Source organism: Pelobates fuscus, chromosome 7 (assembly GCF_036172605.1).
Source record: "Pelobates fuscus isolate aPelFus1 chromosome 7, aPelFus1.pri, whole genome shotgun sequence".
Classification (NCBI taxonomy): domain Eukaryota; kingdom Metazoa; phylum Chordata; class Amphibia; order Anura; family Pelobatidae; genus Pelobates; species Pelobates fuscus.
In genome coordinates this window covers 142,051,950-142,075,581 of record NC_086323.1, presented here as the reverse complement: position 1 = coordinate 142,075,581, position 23,632 = coordinate 142,051,950, and the positions used below count along the sequence as shown (strand labels likewise).

General features: G+C 38.5%; 1 protein-coding gene across 1 annotated transcript in view; it reads left to right on the top strand.

The window, feature by feature from the left end:
• Positions 1-461: 461 nt before the first annotated feature.
• The window catches only part of IL17RC (interleukin 17 receptor C), a 96,175-nt gene continuing 73,004 nt past the window's right edge, over positions 462-23,632 (top strand). The window contains exon 1 of the mRNA XM_063426735.1: positions 462-1,205. Within this exon, the coding sequence (XP_063282805.1) occupies positions 1,098-1,205 (108 nt within the window). The 5' untranslated portion in view covers positions 462-1,097. The remainder of the gene's footprint in view (positions 1,206-23,632) is intronic.

The following is a 23,632-nucleotide window of genomic DNA, read 5'->3' as shown; positions in this document are numbered from 1 at the left end:
CATATATGCTCCATATATTGCCTCATTGCTGTGAGTTTTATTGCCGCGGAGCTCTGTGATACACTCATATATGCTCCATATATTGTCTCATTGCTGTGAGTTTTATTGCCGTGGAGCTCTGTGATACACTCATATATGCTCCATATATTGCCTCATTGCTGTGAGTTTTATTGCCGCGGAGCTCTGTGATACACCCATATATGCTCCATATATTGTCTCATTGCTGTAAAGCTATATGATAGACCCAAACACACTGCACATTATTATATGTTTGTTGTTAGCAAGGAATGGTCTCTTTAACCTGGATTAGAGAGTTACTGTGTGGAATACCGAGCACTCTCATTACACAATGCGATATCATCCTCTCAAACAGGACTGCTGAAACATGTGCGCCCAGTGTAAGAGGCGGGGGTGTGATTCCAGGATATTGAGGAGTTGGTTTCTGTATGAAGGACAACTGCTGGGTGTGGAAGGGGAGGGAGGATCAGAGTCCTCAGTTGTGTCTGTTCCCTGGCAGCAACATAGCAGCAGAGAGTGAACCCAGAGCCCAGCAGTCTCCAAACTCATTGGCACAGGTCAGCAGCCGTGCGGCACACAGACAGCGATACCCCACAGACAGTGATCGTGAGACAGACAGAGCACAGACACACAGATCCGGGTCATTACAATCACTCAGAGACCTTTAACCTCCCTACACGGCTGTGAGAGGACCTTTCCAATGACCATGAGAGGCTCCAGTCTGAGGGATGCAGGTTAGGGAGCTGCCATCGAACATCCAGGATCAGATTCATCTTCTGGACACAAACCTCTCTTTATCGGAAGATCACCAACCTCATCATTGGCCACACCGTGTCCTCCTCTCCATAGCCAGCATTCTGTGTCTGATATTTCTGGACTCACATGCTTCCCATAGCTTCATATCCCTTTTCTTCTTTCACTTTTTTTTTTGTTATTGGTTTCATCCTGTCATTTGTTACACCTGTTTCATACCTTCCCTGTTAGTCACTGATTTATCTCATCAAGCAGCAAGTGCAAGCTGGGTTTGTTGTCAGGACACCATTAAGATACTTGACAATCGGTGAGCACGACACACAGCAATGGCACAATATATAATGCATGCAGTTATCCTGACACTTCTCCTAAATACTGGAACCTGCACCTTGGAGAGATTCCACAGCAGTGATGATCATGTCAGTTGCACTGGGGTATGTTTGTATACTTTCATTTTTATCACTATGTATTTTATTAACTAACAACACTAGATTCAATTAACAGTGATCTCTGAACTACCTTAGCAAATTTAGAGGTTTATTCACTAAACACCAAGTTTTAGTAAAGTGTAAACCGAATTAGGAAATGCAGTCTGAAATTGGCTATTTATGTTGAAATGGCTAATCTTTCCGAATCTGTTATTTTGCCTACATTTCTGATTCACTTTTTAGATTCACTGCAATTCTGTTTTTAGTAAATAAACCCCAATGATTCCAAGTCTGCCAGGATTATACACTAAAGTGTTAATTTCTTAAATGCGTTCAAAGCTAACTTACATCTAAAATGTAAAATTAAATCTACAAATCGGTTATGTTTTCAGTTTGGTTTATTCTGAGCTAAAATTTTACATTTTACGTTGGATTCACTTTTTATATTAATAGTCTCATATGCCATTCCACTCTATGAAATCATACATCATCTAATTTAATATTTAATTCCATGATAGCAGCCTCCTGAAATGTTGTGTGCATTGAGTGTGTGTCTATGAATGATTATGTGTCTGTTTAGGAATGAGTGTGTAGCTGGGAATGTTTACCTGCGTTTGTGTGTCTATGAGTGACACAGAGAGTGTATCTGTGTGTGTACAGTATGTCTTTTTTTTAATTTATTTTATTTTTATTTATTTTTTTCAAATTAAACATTACATGTCGTTAACAGATGTTGAGTAATAATACAAACATTATAATATTCATTCGTCATATATATGTTTACGCTTACGTTAGGTTATTGACTCAGTTCAGTAAGACGATGAGAGTGAAAATCTACACCGAGAAAATGTACCATCATATATCACAAACAATTTGGTATTTATTTGAAAACACTGGGTGTTTATGGTTCATTGTGTGTTTGTGATTTTGTCCTGTTCTTTCCTAATTCTATGTGTGAGTGTGAATGCTCGAGCAGACATAGTCCCCATATTCTCAAGTCTTAGTTTGAGTTCGTAAGAAAAGATTTCCATGGGTCCCACAACGATTTAGAGATGTGATTTGCCCAATGTGGACAATCTCAATTCTTCCATTCTATTAAATTCCCCAATTTTCATGTACCATTCCCTCCTTGAGGGTCTTCTATTCGTTTTCCATAGCCCAGCTATTACAGATTTAGCTGCCGTAAGGAGGTATAGGACTAGGTATACTAGGAGGTATAGGACCCCCCCCCCCCCCAATCTACTACATGACCACCAGATGTGTTGGTAAGTGCCCTGCTCTTTCATGCATCTCCAACAAAAAGGTGAGTTATTTAAGTCAAAATTGTTGGCGTCTATAGGGGTAACATACCATTGGAAAATAAATTTAAAGTTAATTTCTTGTAGCGTTGTGCTGGAGTGTGATTTCAGCATTTTATTGAAAATCACTGGCCATTGCTTCTCATCTACTGGGGTACAGTATGTCTAGGTATGTGTATGTGTGTCTGTGTACATATCTGGGAGTGTGTTCCAAGAGGGCCCGCACAATGTTATTTTGAAGGGGTCTCACAAATTATTTTCTAAAATGTAATGCCCATGGTTTTAAAAAACGACAATTCGATCATTATTGTATAACGCTGTGTGCATCACACTTATCTAAATCGTGGAGATTCACTATTAGAGCAACAAGTCATAATGATGACTGTAAAATGTTGGGCGATGATACGATTGTATTTGATAAAAACCCAGCAGCTATTATTATGAGGTTATGAGGTGCATTATCACCTATTCTCATTATAGCAAGAAAAAAATGAAGTAATGCGCAACTGGTATTTAAAGTGCACACCATATTTATTGGAAGGACAAAACATAAGTTGCAAACGTTTTGGGCGATTGAACTTTATCAATGCTAATGTCCTTATTATAAGGAGAACAGTGTAATTGGCTCCTAACTCCACATATTAGAGTACGGAGGTACACTATTGTGTACTCCCTAACCAAGGTCTCTAGTCCTGTACAGAGGAGATATTTAGGTATTTCACAGCCATCATTATTATCCAAGTGAATTATAGGTGTTAACGGTAACCAGAATTTTAAGTCCTGGTTTTCCCCATAAACAGTGTGGATAGTCCTTTTAGCCTATGCTAGGGTTTAGTGGAAGTTCCATCCATATGCATCTTTATTTGTAAAAGTGTCACTCAAAGTATTCTCTTGTGATGGCATTGTAATGACACGGTTAAGAATGTAGCTGTATTACAACAGCACTATTTTGACACTTGTCGTTATATAAAGATGCCTATATAGTGGAATTCCAATATTTATTATCTAGTATAATATAAGATATACGATAACAGAAATTCAGAGGATTTACAAAGTGTATGATCTAGTAGTCAAATAGAACATTTTAAGCTGTTATCTGCATTGAGGACATATTGTATAAACCAAGTAAGTAAATCTGATTGAAGAGTTACTAAACTGTTGCAGCATATTATTCAATATTGGATAATCTTCTCTAGTTATAATAAGGAGATTACTGAAATCCTAAATTATGGCTCTTACTGCTCTTTTGATCGATACTCCAACCTCATCGACTAGAATAAAAGACCTGGCCTTTTTTTTTTCTTTTTTTTTACGCAATTTATTTATTTGTACAAATTTGCAACAATTCACTGAAAGGGTAATGTGCCCAGATAGGTTAATTATTCTGCCACCATCATATGAAGATATTTATAGGAGCCTTTTGGAGGTACGTGCTAAATGTAGAAACAGTTTGATGCAACAAAAATAAAAAAATCCAGATTATACTTTGTACTTTAATTTGTAAAACATTAAAGAAAGTTTAGGGTGTTATTTATTATTTCTGGGCAACATTCCACCCTCCCACGTAAAAACATTCCTACCTGGGCTGGTTTAGTGATTTATTTTATTTTAGTCCACAGTAGCTTGCACCTGCTATGTGATAAAACACCCCTCAAAGCAGAGTGAATTCAACAAACAAATCAAACGCAACACCTGTCTAGAAAACTTTACACTATAATATCAAATAAAGTGGAGTCAGTTGTGTTAGACTTTATTAACACTTTAATGGTAGATACAATATGAAAACTTAGAGCAACAGAAAATTGAAAAAGGGGTAAGAGGTATTAGTGGCCCATAGAGCATGCCAAAACCAATTGGGATTAATGTGATATATATAAAGAGCAGCTATGAACTGGCCAACCCTAATGTAGATCTTCCTTGCTTGAAGTAATATAATCCCGTGGGTTCTGAAAACATCTATAAACCAGTTGACCTTTGGTTTTATGGTTTATGATATCTGTAGAACCGCTCAATGACATAAATGGAAAGCACATATTAACAGTTATATATCCTCTGTATGCCAAGAACTAAAAGTGGAAGGGTCTTCCTTTGCCTTTGGAACATCTCCCGTCCTTCTTGGGAAGAATGCTGCCATATATGTTGTCCACTGTATGTAGGGGTATTCTAATTATCCTGAAGAAGATACGCTTTCTGTTCTATGAAAGAGGTGGAAAACCTTCACCGTACTTCGATTTTCAGAAAATGTCGATATAGATATCTGGCTACTAGGGGGTTCATTGTGTCATGGAAGGTGTTTGATACTATGCTGGTGTTCATGAACGTTTTCTTGTTTGGAGGTATTATCATTGTCACAAACACTACCATTCTAAGGCAGGCACGTGACTCGCTTCATTGGATGAAAGGGTTAAAAAAAATCACTATTTCTCTGCGCGAGATACAAAATAATAAGATATGACTTTTAATACCACCCACATTTATTTCCAGTATAAAAAGCTCCAACCAAGACAACTAAATAAAAATAAGTGTCTTGGTCTACCAAAACCAAATTAAATCATACACCACAAAAACAGAGTTTTGCAAAATATCTTTGAAATCACAGTACTATATTTAAAAAAACAACAACATTTTTTTTTGTTGTGCACAGAAATACAAAAAAGGCCTGCTATGCCCCAACGGCAAATGCAAGTGTCGCACAATACACAACACATTTTTGGAAAATATCACAGTCCGCACAGTTCTATTTTATGTCTCTTCGGTAACGTGATTTTTTGTTACCAGCCAACGGCAACACCTAATAAAGGAACATTTATTTTCAACAAAAAAGAGTCACAAACAAAGTGTGCCCTCCCTTAAAGAGGGCATGTCATTCTAGCACACATGAATGCCAGGATGACAGACGGTCCATAAACTGAGCACTGCACAGGAATCATTTCCAAAACATTATTACTTCTATGGTACGAAGAACATCCTTCGACAAATATTCACATGAGTATGTGCCAAAAATTGAATTGTACCAAATTAAAATCCTAACTGCAAAATGTATGCTAAAATAGTCAAGTTGCTGTCAATGCAGCCAAGGAAGGGGTGGTCACTGGATGCTGGAGATAGCCAAGTTTTTTTTTTTTATAAAGGTAATAAGTTGCTGATCACTTTTTTTCTCAACCTGTAAATGCAATGCCTTTACTGGAGTGAGGTGTGCAGCACTTACCTCTGTACATATTCAGTTTGATTTGATTAACTTTCATAAGAGCAGACAGATCCAATGTGTATTTATTACACTATGGGCACTAAGTCAACTTTCGCTTAATGAAGCAGTTTTGGTGTGTAGAACATGCCCCTGCATTCTCAATGCTAAATTCTCTGCCATTTATGAGTTAAATCCCTTTGTTTATGTGGCTCTAGCCACACCTCCCTGCATGTGACTTGCACATCCTTCCTAAACACTTCCTGTAATGCAAGATTTAATGTTTACACTTCCTTTATTGCACATTCTGTTTAATTTAGAATTTCTACTCCTGCTCTTTTAATTGCCTTCTAAACCCCACACGATCCTCCTTTGTGGCTAGGGACAGAATTAAACGTGATTTCATTTTTAAATGGTGGAAATTGAGCATTGAGACTACAGTGGCATGACCAATACACCAAAACTACTTCATTAAGATAAAGTTTAAAGGGGAACTATAATCTAGTTCAGACAAGGCAAAGACAGGACAAACTCTGGAAAGGAGAAATAGAAACATTGTTTCATATCTCCTCTTCTTCGTATGTTTTTAAGGCTGACTGCCAGGTACAGAGGACAGTGCTTATAACAATGACTAAGCTAAAATGGAGGCAGCCAGGTGCAAGATTAACACTTGTGGATTTGTACATTTTATTTTTCACACATTAGATACTTGATACATAATAATAAGTAAATATAATATAAAGAAATCCTGGGAAGTGACAATACGCCTTTAAACTAAACTATCGGCCTGGTTCGTTGATGTTGCTTTCATAATGCCATGAAATGCACAAAAAAATGTATCCGGGGCGGAGCCAACTGCCGATCAAGCCAGACGCACACTGTGGGAGCTCCGGACTTTGGGCAGTTAGGAGCCCAGGAACCCGAGATATCGGCATGTTCCTGCAGCAGCCGACCAGGCCCGCACCAGCAAAGATGGCAGCCTCCACCTCCGACTCATCTGATGCAGAGAGCTTACCGGAGGAACTATCCACCTTCCCAGAGGTACTTACTACCACCCACCAGCCCCCAAAAGAGGGAGATACTGACCCCTCGACTAAAGCAGACATCAAAGCCCTTTTGCATGAGATAAGGGCCATGTTCCAAGCAGATGTGGCTGGGGTGAGGGAAGAAGTGGCCACCCTCACTGACAGGATTATCAGATTGGAGGATGACATGGACACGACGAAAGTGGCCCAAACAGCCACAGATGGTGCCCTAGGCTCACTGCGGAAGAGCAATGAGGACGTGCTCAACCGCCTGGCCAATATGGAGGACAGGATGAAAGCAAGAAACGTGAGAATTAGGGGAGTCCCTGAAACCATAACTGCTGGTGAACTGCCACATTTCATACGGAGACTCCTTGCTACATTGCTCCCCCCAAAGCATGCGAAACAAGTTGTTATGGATCACTGCTTCTGCCTACCTAAGGCCCCCAGAGCCCCTCCAGAGTCATCACGAGATATTCTTGTAAAGCTGGTCCGGGACTCAGACAGAGGTGCTATTCTAACAGCAACCAATAATACCCCCAGAACTACCTTTGAGGGGCACCAACTGACATTTTATAGGGACATATCCCGCCATACCATCACATGGCGACGGTCACTACGCCAACTCACTCGGCACCTCCAGGAAAACAAAGTACCATATAAATAGGGAATACACAAGCTGACGGTAGAAAGAGGGGGCAAGACACACTCACCCACCCACCTATCTGAATCCCACCGCTTCCTACGGGACTGCCCGTGAGCACCTTTCCCTTGCCGCAACAACCCTCCGGGTCAGTAGACCACATTACTCCGTTTGTCCCAAGAGAGGCCGCAGGGGGATCCCGCGACCCACCACCATGAAGAGGACTAACGCAACAGCTCGTCCATCTCACCACACAAGCTCCTTGCGAGCTCACCTTCTCTCCAGGTGTTAGCATGGACACTGAATATTGTTTGTTGGTTTTATGGTTCTATGGTTGTTACATTTTTATTTTTTATCTATGCTTTTAAGATCTTAATCTAAATTGGCTCAGTTAGTAGTAGCTACATGAGTTCTGCAGAGTTGTATAACCCCCCCCCACTAACCTACCCACCATGCCTAATACGACCAGCAGCTCCCACCAACAGGCAGACGCTGCGTGACACAGGCCGACAGCAACCACTTTTCATATTAGTTCTGATTTTGATTTTAAAACTAGTACAATTCATTACCAATGACGGCAGACTGAGGACGAGAATACAGTTATGACCACGGCAGTATATCATAGGTACCCCAAGCAATCCCCCTCCCCTATTAACCCAGAAGTCTGTAGGTTTTAACACCCTTTGAATACGGCTGTCTACCCTTTCTGTACTGTACAAGTGAGATACACATTATAAAACGTACTGTATAACTGATATGTTCTGATACAATGCAATGACCAATGTTACACTGTTGATGACATGTCTTATGGCAAGTTGTGCACCTTACAAAGCACAACAAAAATAAAGAATTGCAAATAAAAAATACAAAAATGTATCAGGCATAGTTTTCCAGTGAATAACTGGAATAAACAAAAAAAACTCAAAATATATATATATATATATATATATATATATATATATATATATATATATATTTTTTATAACCATAAACGACGACTAATTCTTAGTTATCAATTTTCCCTCTGAAGTGACTTCTCATTTAATAACATAATAAAAAGAGCTGCAGATTGACGAGGGCCATATTTTGCTTTGCAATTTTAAATGCACTTATTGAGAAACACTGCTGCAGAATTAGCAACAAAATAAAAAGAAAATTAAAAAATGTGGTTTAAGAGAATATGTACAGGAAATCTAGAATCATGCAATTTTCTAAATAAATACATAGATAGCAAGAGAGGAATCAGTTTTGCAGCCTATGTGCCTCTTTCATGCTCGGTGAGACGGAGCGTTGGGTACAGTGTGAGGGAAATTGAGAGGCGGGATGAGGACACAGTGTTATGCTGTGTTTCTACCTTCAGAACTCACTGTATCTCAATCGCCTCCATAGCATTGTTTAACCCCTTAAGGACCAAACTTCTGGAATAAAAGGGAATCATGACATGTCACACATGTCATATGTCCTTAAGGGGTTAAAGTAGGCACAGCTAGAACTGCCAGTACAAAGCTTGGTTACTCTACAATTTTGGGAAGACAACCTGGAGAGCCAGAAAAAGCAAAAAATGTGGAAGATACAAGCACACAAGGAGGGGAGGATATAAGAAGCCACATAAAGTGGTGGGATGGGGGAGGGAGGGAGGGGTTGAAAGAAGCCCAACAAAATGGGGACATATAAGGAGCTCTACAAAGTTGAGTGGAAGGAACAACACACAAAGGATTACATTGAAAGGGGATCAAATGTGGTGGGGAGGGCTGAAAGAGACACATAAGATGAAATAGACTGACAGAAGCACACATGGGGGAAGAGAATGATTGGCAAACAAGAAATGGGGTGGTAGAAAAGAGATACATGGATAAAGTGGGAATAGCCAATAGATGAGATTAAGAAACCCAAGGTGTGTATGTGCCTGGGGGAGATAAACACCTATATACAACATGGAAATTCACTCATGAATCAGAAATTTCACATTGTTGGCAAAGGCAAAAAGTACAGTTAAAACAAACACATGTACCATACAACACTATCACAGCCTGCAAATAATACCTGTAACATACTCAATATTGTCAGAACCCTCCAGAGACGCACTGAGAGAAAATGGAGCATGAACACAAACATTACTCAATGCACACATAGAGTTGGGATGGAAAGAGTTAACTCATTCATGCTTGCGCACTCCAACTTTCTGGTATCTATTGCTAATTTGTGTCACTGTGTCAATTTCTGCTGCTATTCTACGTGGTTTATCACACCATATAAAACTAGAGAATAAACGTTGAAAGCGTTTAAGGATCCCCCGATCAATTCTATATGGGATCATTCTAAAAAGATATAGGAGTTTTGGCATCAGATACGATTTTATAATATTAACTCTCCCTATCCAAGATGGTTCTAGCCTCTTCAGATGATGTATTTGAGATTGTAGATCTTTATATAGGTTATCGAAATTCATTGATATTATCCCAGCAATATCAAATGATATATTTATACCTAGATAATCAATTTTATCTTTTATACATTCCATATAGAAATGAGAGGATAAATGGTAACACTTGAGATTTGTTAATATTGATCTTGTATTTGGAAAATTTACTATATATAGAAATGTCTTCTAGTAACGGTGGGATTGACAATAAAGGTTCAGCAAGAGTAAGTAAGACATCGTCAGCAAATAAAGATATCTTAATATATTCCTCTTGAAATTGTATCCCTTTAATCTTGTTATTCTGTCTGATCATTGTAGCCAGAGGTTCGATTGTAAGAATGTATAGAAGCGGGGCTAACGGACAACCCTGTCTAGTTCCATTCTTAATATCGAAGGGATCAGAATCGAAATAAGGGCTGCTGATTTTTGCCGAGGAGTTTTTATATAAGGATAAGGTTTTATTTCTAAATGCTCCTTCCAGTCCGAAATGTCCCATGACAGAGTCCAGGAATCTCCAACTGACTCTGTCAAAGGCCTTCTCGGCATCTAGAGCAATAATAACAGATTCCTTATGTTGTCCGTTTACTCTATTTATTATATTAAAAATCCTCTGTGTATTATCAGAGGTACTTCTTCCTTTCACAAATCCTGACTGATCCCAATTAATCAAATCTCCCATCACTTCTTTTAAACGATTAGCCAAGATGCCCGAAAATATTTTAATATCAATATTAATTAGTGATATTGGTCTATAGTTAGCAATTATTGTATTATCTTTGTCTGGTTTAGGGATCAGTATAATTGTTGCTAACATCATCTCTTTTGGAAATGGGACATCCCCAGATATTAACAAATACATCTCTAGGAGAATAGGAATAATAATTTTCATAAATGTTTTATAGAAAACAGCAGAGAATCCATCAGGGCCTAGTGCCTTATTTGATTTTAGTTTCTCTATCGCTTCTTCAATTTCCAATTCTCTAAAAGGAGCATTTAGATATTCTAATTTCTCTTGACCCAACCTAGGAAGTTTAAGTTTCTTAAGAAATCCATCAATTTCACCATTGCTTACCTTGACCGCTCCTAGATTATATAGCGAGCTATAAAACTCTGCAAAAGCCTCTGCTATATCATTAGGCGAGTTTACAACCCTTCCTCCCTTTGTCATCAGTTTTTTTTATAGATTTATCTTGGTTCTTAATTCTATTGGAGAGGTCCCTATTAATTTTATTATTATTGTGATACCATCTTTGTCTAAGGAAGATTAGATTTTTATTAATCTCCTCATATATTTTTTCCTTGATAGTTAACTTTGTTATTCATTTCTTCTGTTAATTCCCTATTTATTAATATTTTATTTAACCGTTCTTTTTTCGCCAGTTTAATCCTCAGGACTTGTAGATTCACCTTTCTTCCGTTTATATTCAGAACCGTATTTAATTAATAGTCCTCTTATGAAACTTTTTAGGGTACACCATACAATTGGTGTTGCAACTTCTCCATTATAATTAATTGTTAAAAAATTCTCTATTTCTAATTCTATTTTGTCCCTGATGCAATCAACTTTCAAAAGGCTTTCATTAAAGGGAAACTCCAGTGCCAGAAAAACGATCCGTTTTTCTGGCACTGGAGGGTCCCTCTCCCTCCCACCCACCAATCCCCGGTTACTGAAGGGGTGAAAACCCCTTCAGTCACTTACCTGGGACAGCGGCGATGTCCCTCGCCGCTGTCTCCGCCTCCGCAACGCTCCTCCTTGTGATTACGCCGGCCGGTGGGCGAGACTAATCTCGCTCACCGGCCGAGGAGACCTAATGCGCATGCGCGGAAATTCCGCACATGCGCATTACGTCTCCCCATTGGAAAGCATTGAAAAATCATTTCAATGCTTTCCTATGGGGTTTTGAGTGACGCTGGAGGTCCTCACACAGCGTGAGGACGTCCAGCGACGCTCTAGCACAGGAAACCTGTGCTAGAAACAAGGAAGTGACCTCTAGTGGCTGTCTAATAGACAGCCACTAGAGGTGGAGTTAACCCTGCAATGTAAATATTGCAGTTTATGAAAAACTGCAATAATTACACTTGCAGGGCTAAGGGTAGTGGGAGTTGGCACCCAGACCACTCCAATGAGCAGAAGTGGTCTGGGTGCCTGGAGTGTCCCTTTAAGCCTCCATTTAGTCCTTGGGCTATTACCTTCCTTTACCCTAATTCTTAAGAAAACTGGGGCATGATCCGATATTTCTATAAAACCAATTGTAGATTTTATGATATTTTTTAGAAGGCCCTCTTTCACAAAAAACATATCAATACGAGAATAGGTTTGATGTACATGCGACAAAAATGTATAATCTCTTTCCTGAGGATTCATAGTACGCCAGCAATCATACAGGGAATGTTTAGCTAAAAAATCAGATAGACCAGATGTTCCTATATTATATGGGTTACCATTCTCAGAATATTTATAGCTTCTATCTTTAGTTAAGTCAACAACGCTATTGAGATCGCCTCCTATTATAATGCTACCACAGGCAACTTCATCTACAATATCCATAATTTGGTCTAGCAAATCTGATGGATTATAGTTCGGAGCATATATATTTACAAAAGTATAAGTGAAACCGTTAATTTTTATAATTAGAACCTGATATCTACCATTTTTATCAATTACTGAATGAATAATTTCAACATTAAGTCGATTAGAAATAATAATAGCCGTTCCCCTTTTTTTCTTCTTACCCTCTAAGTTTGCTGCATAAACTATAGGGATTTTTTTACATTTCCATAATCTATCAGGAGATTCAATCCAATGAGTCTCTTGAATAAATGCTACATCAATTGAATTTTCGATTAAAAATTTATATACTGCTCCCCTTTTTTTGGGGTGAATTCATGCCCTGGACATTCCAAGTAATTATTTTTAGTGACATCACTATTCCAAAAATCCCTGTCCCGTCCCAGACCGAGTCTCATACATTTAGAAAACAAAATGATAAAAAATAAAATTTTAAAAATTATTGGATTGTGAACCGTGAACCACAACAGGGAGTAAACCCCCCTTCCCCCCTTAATGATCCAAGAGGAGCTCATTCCCATATCCCTCTTGAACTAGCCTGCCCAGATATGCAGGAAGATAAGGCTCCATTTGGGAATAGAAGAAACGCCTTAGTAATACAAGTTTTAGCCATAGGCCAACATTTTATCCACTTCTACAGCCGCTATCGTATTTTTATCCATTAACATCAATTGTATTTACAAATAATGAAGAATGAGATTATTTTATCTCTAAATGTTCTTTATATATATATGTATCTATACAAGATGTTCAAACTTTAGATAATATTAAATTAGGTTATTCATCTTATACATTCCCCATATCATAGAGTGTAAACATTAGTATAAATATATCAATCTAAAACTTATAACATAAAGTTTATATCCTTAATAACATTATAACAAAAAATAAATAAATAATATATAATAATAATAAGAATAAATAACAATTTCCTTCACATTTTCCCCTCCTTTCTTCCCTTCTTTCATCATTTTTAACCATCTAGTTGTGTCCCTTTATAGGGCCTTATATTACTTTTTATCTCATTGGTTATTATTAATAAATTCTTAACATATTATACTGATACAGCGTTAAGTAACTTATTCCAACTACCACCCCATTATTACTAATGGGGGGGGGGGGGGGGGGGGGAGGAGAGAAAATAAATAAATAACCTTCAATACACAATAGGTAAGTTTAACCTTAATTCATCCAGAGTTTTGTAATTAGTGAAAAGTGAATTGTATCATTTTTAAATGCCTTCTTCCATATTAATATTAGTGAATTGGTTTAGAACGGATTTATTCCTTATACATTGTATATTACAGAGTGCTAATAAGACAACCTGATATTTTGTAAAGATCATTATGTGAAACCCCATCAAGTGAAATTAATAAATTAAATTAAATTGTACAAACCATTTGGCTCCTTATATTTAGTGTGTTATAAAGTGTTGATATACATCCTAATATTTTAAGTTTGTAATGTATATCACATTATCTACACCAACTTATTAACCCCTTAACGCCGTTACGGCGTGCTATGCCGTCACGGGTTAAGTGGGCTTTAACGCCGTTATGACGGCATAGCACGCCGTAACGGCTTGCAGCCCCAGGAGGTAAGTTATACCGCTTCGGGAGGACTGCATCACAGCCCAGGCAGCCCTCCCACGGCAAATCAGGCCCCCGGGGGCCATGTGATCGCTCTCAAAGAGCGATCACATGGCCCCCTATAGCTGGCTGTGGATCTGCCAGCAGGGGGACTGTTTGAAATATCAGACAGTCCCCCTGCTGGTGGGAAGTATAAAAAATAAATAAAAGACAAGTGTAAAAATAAATTAAATATATTTTTATATATATATAATATGTATATATATTATATATATAATATATATACATATTATATATATGTAACGTCATACAAAGTGTATTTTAATATTAATATAAGTATATATATTAATATTAAAATACACTTAGAATGACGTTACATATATATAATATGTATATATATTATATATATAATAGATGTACATATATATAAATACGTATAATTAAAATAATAAATAAATAAAATAATAAAATAAATAAATAAAATATTGAAACAAAATTGAATATAAATTATATATGCATATGTAATTTCATTCTAACTGTATTTTGTTATTAATATATATATATATATATATCGGTAACAAAATACACTTAGAATGACATTCTATATATATCTATCTATATATAAAATACAAATAACCGCAAATATATATATATATAGATAAATACATATAATTACATAAAAGATTACATTAGTATACACGTAGAATTTAAATACCTATAAATGCATATATATTAAAATTCTACATGTATATTTAAATAATCTTTTAACGTAATTATGTGATTTGATTAATTAAAATTTGATTGACATGCCTGACAACACAGGGAGAAAGTGCAGAGAATTTAATTCGCAAGCACTATATTTGACCCTGTAACTCTCCAAGACACCATAAAACCTGTACATAGGGGGTACTGTTTTACTCGGGAGACTTCGCTGAACTCAAATATTCGTGTTTCAAACTGGTAAATTGTATTACAACGATGATATTTTAAGTAAAAGTGAAGTTTTTTGCATTTTTTACAAACGAACGGCACTTTTATGGACTATATTATTGTTGTAATATGTTTTACTGTTTTAAAACACTAATATTTGTGTTTAGTGAACTCTCCCGAGAATAACAGTACCCCACATGTACAGGTTTTATGGTGTTTTGGAAAGTTAGAGAGTCACATATAAGGCTTGCATTTCATTTTTTTCACATTGAAATTTGCCAGATTGGTTATGTTGCCTTTGAGAGCGTATGGTAGCCCAGGAATGAGAATTACCCCCATGATGGCATACCATTTGCAAAAGTAGACAACCCGAGGTATTGCAAGTGGGGTATGTCCAGTCTTTCTTAGTAGCCACTTAGTCACAAACACTGGCCAAATATTCGTTTTTTGCTTTTTTCACACAAAAACAAATATGAACGCTAACTTTGGCCAGTGTTTGTGACTAAGTGGCTACTAAAAAAGACTAAAGATACCCCACTTTCAATACCTTGGCTTGTCTACTTTTTCAAATGGTATGCCATTATGGGGGTAATTCTCATTCCTGGCTACCACACCGTCTCAAAGGTAACATTACTAATCTGGCAAATTTCAATTTGAAAATGTAATGTTCTATATTTGACCCTGTAACTTTCCAAAACAACATAAAACCTGTTAATGGGGGGTACTGTTGTACTCGTGAGACATCGCTGATTACAAATATGAGCATTTTTTTGCAGTAAAACCTAACAGTATTATGACATTCACAGTTAAAATGTCAGATGGAAATGCAAATTAAAAAAAAAATCTTATTTTCTCAAATTTTTTGTACTTTTATTCATAATAAATTATGTTCCATATATGAATAGTTAATGATAGATTAAAGCCCTGTTTCTCCTGAACAAAATGATATATAATAAGTGTGGGTGCATATAATTTGAAAGAGGGGAACTACGGGTGAACAGACATATAGCGCAAATTCCAGTTTTTGTTTACGTTTTGTTTTGATCAGAACGTGCACTATTGACTCCGTCCTGAAGGGGTTAATATGTGTTTACTATAAAATATATTTACATAATAAATATTACTCCCTTTTAATATAGGTGTAGCCCTTTAGTGGGGCATTTTCCTTTCTTTTCTCTCTCAATCCCCTCCTCATTTACCAGATAAACCTCTACTAACAGAATAGAGGAGGAGAGAAAAAAAAAAAAAAAAAAGTTCCGCAATTAATATTGTTGATCTATGTTAACTTCCTTGTACATCTTCTAAATTTTTTAGAAAAAATTGTTGATCTTGATAATAAACTTGAGGGCCGTTGGAAAGTTCCATTTGTACTTGATCCCCTGAGATCTTAGGATGGCAGTCTGAGTGGCGAATTGTTTCCTTGTTTGACGAGTCATCATGGATAAATCAGAAAATCATTTTATATCTTTAAATTGAGGGTCATCAAGTCCTTTATTTTGCATAGCTTGCATAATCCGATTCTTCACCTGATTGTTGGAGAAACATACTATTGTATATCTAGGCTCATTAGATTACAAATGCTTTGGTTTAATTAATCTATGAAATCTTTCGAATGGTAAATCTCCTAGAGGCCATTCAGGAGTAAGTCTTTGAAAGAGGGTTTTTAAGAACTGTTCCAATTGGTCAAATTTAATATTTTCAGGAATCCCTCTCACTTTGATGTTATTCCTCCGTGAACGATCCTCTAAGTCGCCCATTTTTGTTTCCAAGGTTTGTATTTTTCCTTCCAGATAGCTGCATTTTCTCATCAGTTCTTCATTATTGATTTGTATTTGCCTGATACTATCCGCTTGAGCTTGCAGATTTATAGATAAATTTGAAATCTCCTCTTTTAATATTTTGGAGTTATCTTCTACATCTTGTTTCAATTTGACATATAGGTTCTCCAAGGCATCATTCAGTATTTGCAATGTTACCTCCTGAGTAGATATCTGAGTTTGTTCTTGGGCTGAGGAAATAGATTTTCTTCGTTCACCATGGGATAATCTACTCGTAATGGTCCTTTCTTGGAGTTTAGGTGAATAAAAAATATTAATTCCCTTAGTTTTATCCGTTGCTGTATTGCTGTTTTTCTCCTTTTCCTTTTCTTTTTTAGGAGGCATTATCTTTTAGAGTAGAGTAGTCAATTCCTTCTGCTAAATATAAATAAATGTAGCTGTTTCTTTAAATATTTTCTATTTGATAAGACCAATGTAGCTGTTTAACTGAGTTTTGCTTATTTCAATTTAAGCTTTAAGCTTAAGCCTATAGTCATAATGTGGGGGTAGAATATAATATTCCAAATAGGATCACAGTCACACTGTTTTAATTGCTGGATCTGTTCAGATGACAAAATTATAAGCAGGTTTGTTATCAAATTTGCTTATGAAAGCATCTCAATGGTATATCAATATCTATTATTTCCCCTTTTCTTCCCCCATAGGCTTCAAGATGTTAAAGATATTTATTTTATGTATTTTAATTCCTGCAGTAATCCACCAAACAGTCTCCAAAATCCATATGAATACACAGGATAGCTGATTGTTAATTTTTTTTTCGCGGCACCAACCTTCCAGCATAAGCTTTATATCCTCGGCCTTAGCAGTCAGCTGTTAGTATCAACAATTTAGTTGAGGCATAGGTTCCGCCGTTGTCTAAGAAGCGGCCGCTGTAGATATATCGGTTATCTGGAAGCGGTCGCAGTTACAATCGCTGTACGTTCGCTGTAACGGCTCTAGCTGCTGCGTCCATGCGGGCGTTTCCTCATTCCTCCCTGAAGCCTCGTGGAGCGCGTACGTGCATGCGTGAATATCACGTCATCACGTCATCCCAAAGCACTGCATATATTCTTAAGCGCTTTGACTCCATCTGGTTTTTAACTCATTCATGCTGACACAGAAACACAGAGAGTCTGTGATGGAACTCCGGCTGTAACATTGCATAGGGGGCAGCTACCGTTTACTCGCCAAACAGGGTGCTCATACTGTTCATTTCGGTGAGCACAATGGGACTGCAAGCACCATAACCACTTCAATGAGATGAAGTTGTTATGGTTCCTAAAGTGTTTCCTTAATATATAACAACAATTATGCCAATGTGTCCTAGGCAGCGTGCCTACAGTCTGCTGTGGGATGGCTCCATTATTATAATTCTTACAATAACATTTATTCTACAGAAGAAGGCTAATTAATTTAATGGAGTAATTATATTTATTATCCAGACTCCAAAAGTAAATTCAGGAGCACCCTTTATATTAAAATACACATGTGGGTGATTGGAGGCACATGTTTATAAGCATGCCAGACATCTGTCTATCTTATTGTTATTATTATTTAAAGGGTAAACCAAATACTTTTATTTCCTTGTGGCTTGCGACAGTAATAAGACATTAAATGACTCATAAAATGGTCCTTGACTCTTGTCCCGTGTGACACACAGAGGGGGTACTCTATTGCCTCAGGTACCATTATAGTAAATAAAATGGCCAATTATTCCTGGTAATTTAATAGTAAGATATATGCAAAGTAGAATTGAGAAAAATATTATTTCGGATTAATATTTATGTATTTGCATCATCCTGGATATTTATGAGGTTAATTTAACAAATAATGCACTACAATTTTTTTTTATTCTGCTTAGTGTATTTTCTAATCCTCGTTCCATGATTTGATACATTTTTTTTTTTTTAATTTTTAACTTAAATTTAAATTTGTTCACTCTGCAGGTAATACAACAAGTGGGCTACCGCCCGATCATTGAAGCAGACAGTTAGTACAGTATTCACATTGGCTTCGGTAAGAAAAAATGCAGAGTGAGGATTTTTGTTTTAGTAACAGTACATTACAACTGATGAAGTACAACAATAACATCCCTCTGGGGCACATCTGTTAAACTCAATACTGGGGTATTCTTATGCTGTTGGGCTGATTGTGCCCCAAGGGGCGCCACCCCCTCCAGGGTTAAACTCTTAGTGTTAATTCTATTGTGGATGCAAGGGGGGAGGGGGGAGGGTAATTGAGCCAGTTTAAGGTGGGACATTCCGGGCGTGTGACCGCATGTTTTTTGTCTCTAGCGCATGTAACATATTAAATTATGGAGAACTATAAGTGGGGGTGTATATCCACCCACTCTGACATAGGTAGGTTCGTCTAGTACAAAAGATATAATAAAATTAACAGAGAAACATAAATTGGTTAAACAAAATAACACTAGAAACGTGTTTGTTTATGCATTAGTTGTGGTGGTGGAAAGTGTGGCAGTCCTCTGGAATGACAGGCGTCTGTTCCAGCTTAGGTCAGTCCTGCAGCCTTATCCAGTAGTTGTTGTCGTCGTTGTGGCCTCGGGATGAACTCTGCTACTGTGGAAGGATCCAGGTGAGACAGGTTGGTCGAGGTCGCTTCCTGTGTGGCTGAGAGGCCCAGCTGGCCCAAAAGAGAGTTTAGTTCTTGCGAGCTCCTTGCCCGGTGTGTAGTCCCTTGATAAGTTATTGTGAGTAGCCTAGATCCCCCCAGCGATAGGGGATATTCTTGGTGCGCAAATGTTGGGGTTGGAGTGATTTGCGCCATGAGAGAGTGTTCTTCGTTAAATCAGGGAACAAGGAGATTTGGGAGTCCTCAAATATTAACGGGGATCTCCCCCGGGCCGCTGCCAGCAGAGTAGCCTTGTCCTGAAGAGACTGGAACTGGACTATAAGGTCCGCGGTGGCCGTGGGTGGTGCTGCTGCGGGTTTCGGCAAACTGAAAAGTCCATCCAGTTTTATATTTTTGGCTGCATTGTAGCAATCAAGCTAAGTATTTGTATATATATTTCACTACAATTACTGTCTATAGTAGTGTTTATATTGCATTGTACCGTTATATTTTTGGCCTGCTTAGGCTGTAGCAGCGTAGCCAGTAGGCGCCTAATGTAGTGTGGGAGGTCAGGTAGTCCGACGGTTTCAGGCACCCCTCTAATCTTAAGATTATGTTTCCTTCTGTAATCCTCCAAGGCTTCCACTTTTTCAGCTGTGCTGATTTGCTGCTTTTGGAGGTCAGAGACCTTTTGTTCCAAAGTGCTTAGTCGGGTGTGTAATTGCTGTGGTCTCGAGAAGGTCAAGCCTCGTGGTTGCGCCCGCAATGGCGTCCTTAAAGCAGGCTGTCCTTAGCTAAGTTCTGCCTAAGTTCGGCGAACATACTCTTTAGGAGGTCTGCAGTGACTGGATCACCCGGCAGAGGCAGTTTGGTCGTTTGCCCCACAGGTCTGTTCAGGGAAGATCCCTCTCCCGTGTCGGTATAACCGTCGTCAGATGAATCCGAGAATCCTTCTTCCCCCAGCGCCATTTTCTCCCATGCGGCTTTCTGAGAGTTCCGCAGGAGTTCGCAATGTCATGGCTTGCAGGAGCTTTGTCCGCCCTGGGTTTTTTGTTTTTCCTGCCCATCTTGATGTCTGCGATGTGCAGTGTAAGTTGTGGGTAGGTAAGTGCCCAATTTCCACCAAAAAGTCAGTTATTTTGCCCGTTATGGCACAGAGCGTTCTGAGGTGCGTCTGCTCTGTTCGGTAGCTGGCTCCGCCCCCCTCAATTTGATACATTTTAGCTATATTCTAATTTGTGGAGCAAAGGGCCAGTGAGAGTGCTTTTTCAGTACACTGTGTGTTTGTTTTTTTGTTTTGTTTTTTGTTATGTGTATATACATGTACCTTTCTGTACTAATTATCCCCTTAACATCCTATTTTAGAACTTTTCTATTCTTGTCACCCTCTTTTTTACAACTCTATATTTTCCTATAAATGTCTAGAGGGCGTTAGTTTGTGTATTTTGTCTGTTTGTTGTATGTTTGGCTTGTTGGAACAGTTTTTTTTTTTTTAATCTAAATTAATTTTATGAGGTGACTTGTAATGTCATCTCATAAAGTTTGCTGTTTATTTCACGCTGTATAAAAAATGGCTGTTCTCTACAAAGTTTTTTTTCAGCATAATTTTACTGTTAATGAGTATTATGTCTCCATGTAACTACACATTTTGACAGCAAAGAGGCTCTGCACCTTTTGGATTGATTAGTATTGAAGGATAAAGTTATCATTCAAATTACAATTCCCCCTTAAAAAAAATTGCACTATAATCATCACCAGTCATTGTGTAACAGTGAATACCTAATTATGCAACAAAAAGATAAGGATTTGTCTTTCAGTTAGACAATATTACTTGCTGAATCAACCATTGTTCCATACTAAAACTAAATGGATGCCCTCTTGAGCAATTAAAAAAGAATACATTAACAGGGTCAGGCTCCGCCCACGCTCTTCCCCCGCTGACGTTCGCTGGCAGGGGAGACCAAATGCGCATGCATGGTAATGGCCGTGCTCGCATTAGGATCTCCCAATAGGAAAGCATTATTCAGTGCTTTCCTATGGGGATTCCGGAGACGCTGGAGGTCCTCATGCATAGCGTGAGGACGTCCAGCGTCAAATAGACGACCAAAAAGCCACTAGAGGAGGACTTAACCCTGCAAGGTGCAAAACTGCAATAATTACACTTGCAGAGTGAAGGGTGATGGGAGTTGGCACCCAGACCACTTCAATGAGCTGAAGTGGTCTGGGTGCCTAGAATGTCCCTTTAAGCAACAGTGTGGTAATGTCAATGCACTCTTATGATCACAGTTACATTGCTTCATCACTAAAAGCTACAATGATATTTAAAACTTGCCATTTCAAATGCAACATTGTACTGACTGACAAGATTTGTAAATAAATTTAAATAATCACATGCAGTTTGCAGTAATGTACAACTGTTATGACTATTACAGTACTCTTTAAGACAGTGTACTCAAGGACAAGGTCACTGCAGTCTGAGAAAAGGAGATGCATCTAATTCACAGAGTCTTAAAGTCACTGTGACCCATATCATCAAGGACAATGATTTAGTAGCAATACAATCATTAATAAACACTGCACAAATATACAATCTAAGTTGGATTTCAACCATCTCCGCTATAATACATTAGTACATTATGGAGATAAGGTTTTAAATAGTAAACAAATAATCAATAAATATAAAAATGTCCCTTCTGAGTATGCATTGTATTCTTAAAGGGACACAATAGTCACCAAAACAACGTTATCTTAATGAAGCAGTTTTGTCTCAGTTCTCTGCCATTTATGAGTTGAATTTAGTGATGTCGCGAACATAAAATTTTCCGTTCGCGAACTTCCGCAAATGTTCGCGAACGGGCGAACCGCCATAGACTTCAATGGGCAGGTGAATTTTAAAACCCACAGGGACTCTTTCTGGCCACAATAGTGATGGAAAAGTTGTTTCAAGAGGACTAACACCTGGACTGTGGCATGCCGGAGCGGGATCCATGGCAAAACTCCCATGGAAAATTACACAGTTGATGCAGAGTCTGGTTTTAATCCATAAAGGGCATAAATCACCTAAATTGTTTGGAATAACGTGCTTTAAAACATCTGGTATGATGTTGTATCGATCAGGTAGTGTAAGGGTTACGCCCGCTTCACAGTGACAGACCAAACTCCCCGTTTAACGCACCGCAAACAACCGCAAACAGTCCATTTGCACAACCGCAAACTCCCCATTTGCACAAGGTTGGATACCAAGCTAGCCATGTCTCGTTCCTTGTCCTCACTGATGTCATTGAAGGTCTCTTCCTCCACCCAGCCACGTACAACACCAAGGGTCTCCGAAAGGTGACAACAAGCCCCTTGGGACGCCTGCTGTGTTTGGTCTTCCACCTCCTCAAAGCCACCTTCCTCCTCTGACTCCTCTTCTTCAGACTCCTCTCTCTGCGTTGCCTCTCTCTGCGTTGCCTCTCTCTGCATTATTATAAGGTGTGTTAAGTAGTACTATTCCTATCAGTTTAATCCCTGTTACGTCCCCTATCAGGGGACGTGTATATGGCATCGATTTTAGGAACCGGGAGATGGAAAAAGATGCTTGGTTGGTCCCCCTACTTCAAATTTGGGGCACTGTGAGTGTAATCTAATGTGCCACCAGATAGGAGTAGTGTGTTAAGTAGTCCCCCTCATCAGGCCTTTTTTAGTCGAATGTATTGCCCACTATCAGTCCCTTCGGGATCCATCCCTCATTCATCTTAATATAGGTGAGGTAATCTAGACTTTTTTTAACCTAGGCGACTTCTCTTCTCAGTGACAACACCTCCTGCTGCACTGAAGGTCCTTTCTGACAGGACACTTGAAGCGGGGCAGGCCAGAAGTTCTATCGCAAATTGGGATAGCTCAGGCTACAGGTCAAGCCTGCACACCCAGTAGTCAAGGGGTTCATCGCTCCTCAGTGTCGATATCTGCAGTTAAGGCGAGGTAGTCTGCTATCTGTCGGTCGAGTCGTTCTCTGAGGGTGGACCCCGAAGGGCTGTGGCGATGCGTAGGACTTAAAAAGCTCCGCATGTCCTCCATCAACAACACATCTGTAAAGCGTCCTGTCCTTGCCGGCGTGGTCATGGGAGGAGGAGGATTACTTTCCCCTTTTCCCCTGTTAGATTCCCGTTGTGCTGTGACATCACCCTTATACGCTGTGTAAAGCATACTTTTTAATTTATTTTGGAACTGCTGCATCCTTTCCGACTTGCGGTAATTCGGTAACATTTCAGGCACTTTCCGCTTATACCGGGGGTCTAGTAGCGTGGACACCCAGTACAGGTCGTTCTCCTTTAGACTTTTTATACGAGGGTCCCTCAACAGGCAGGACAGCATGAAAGACCCCATTTGCACAAGGTTGGATG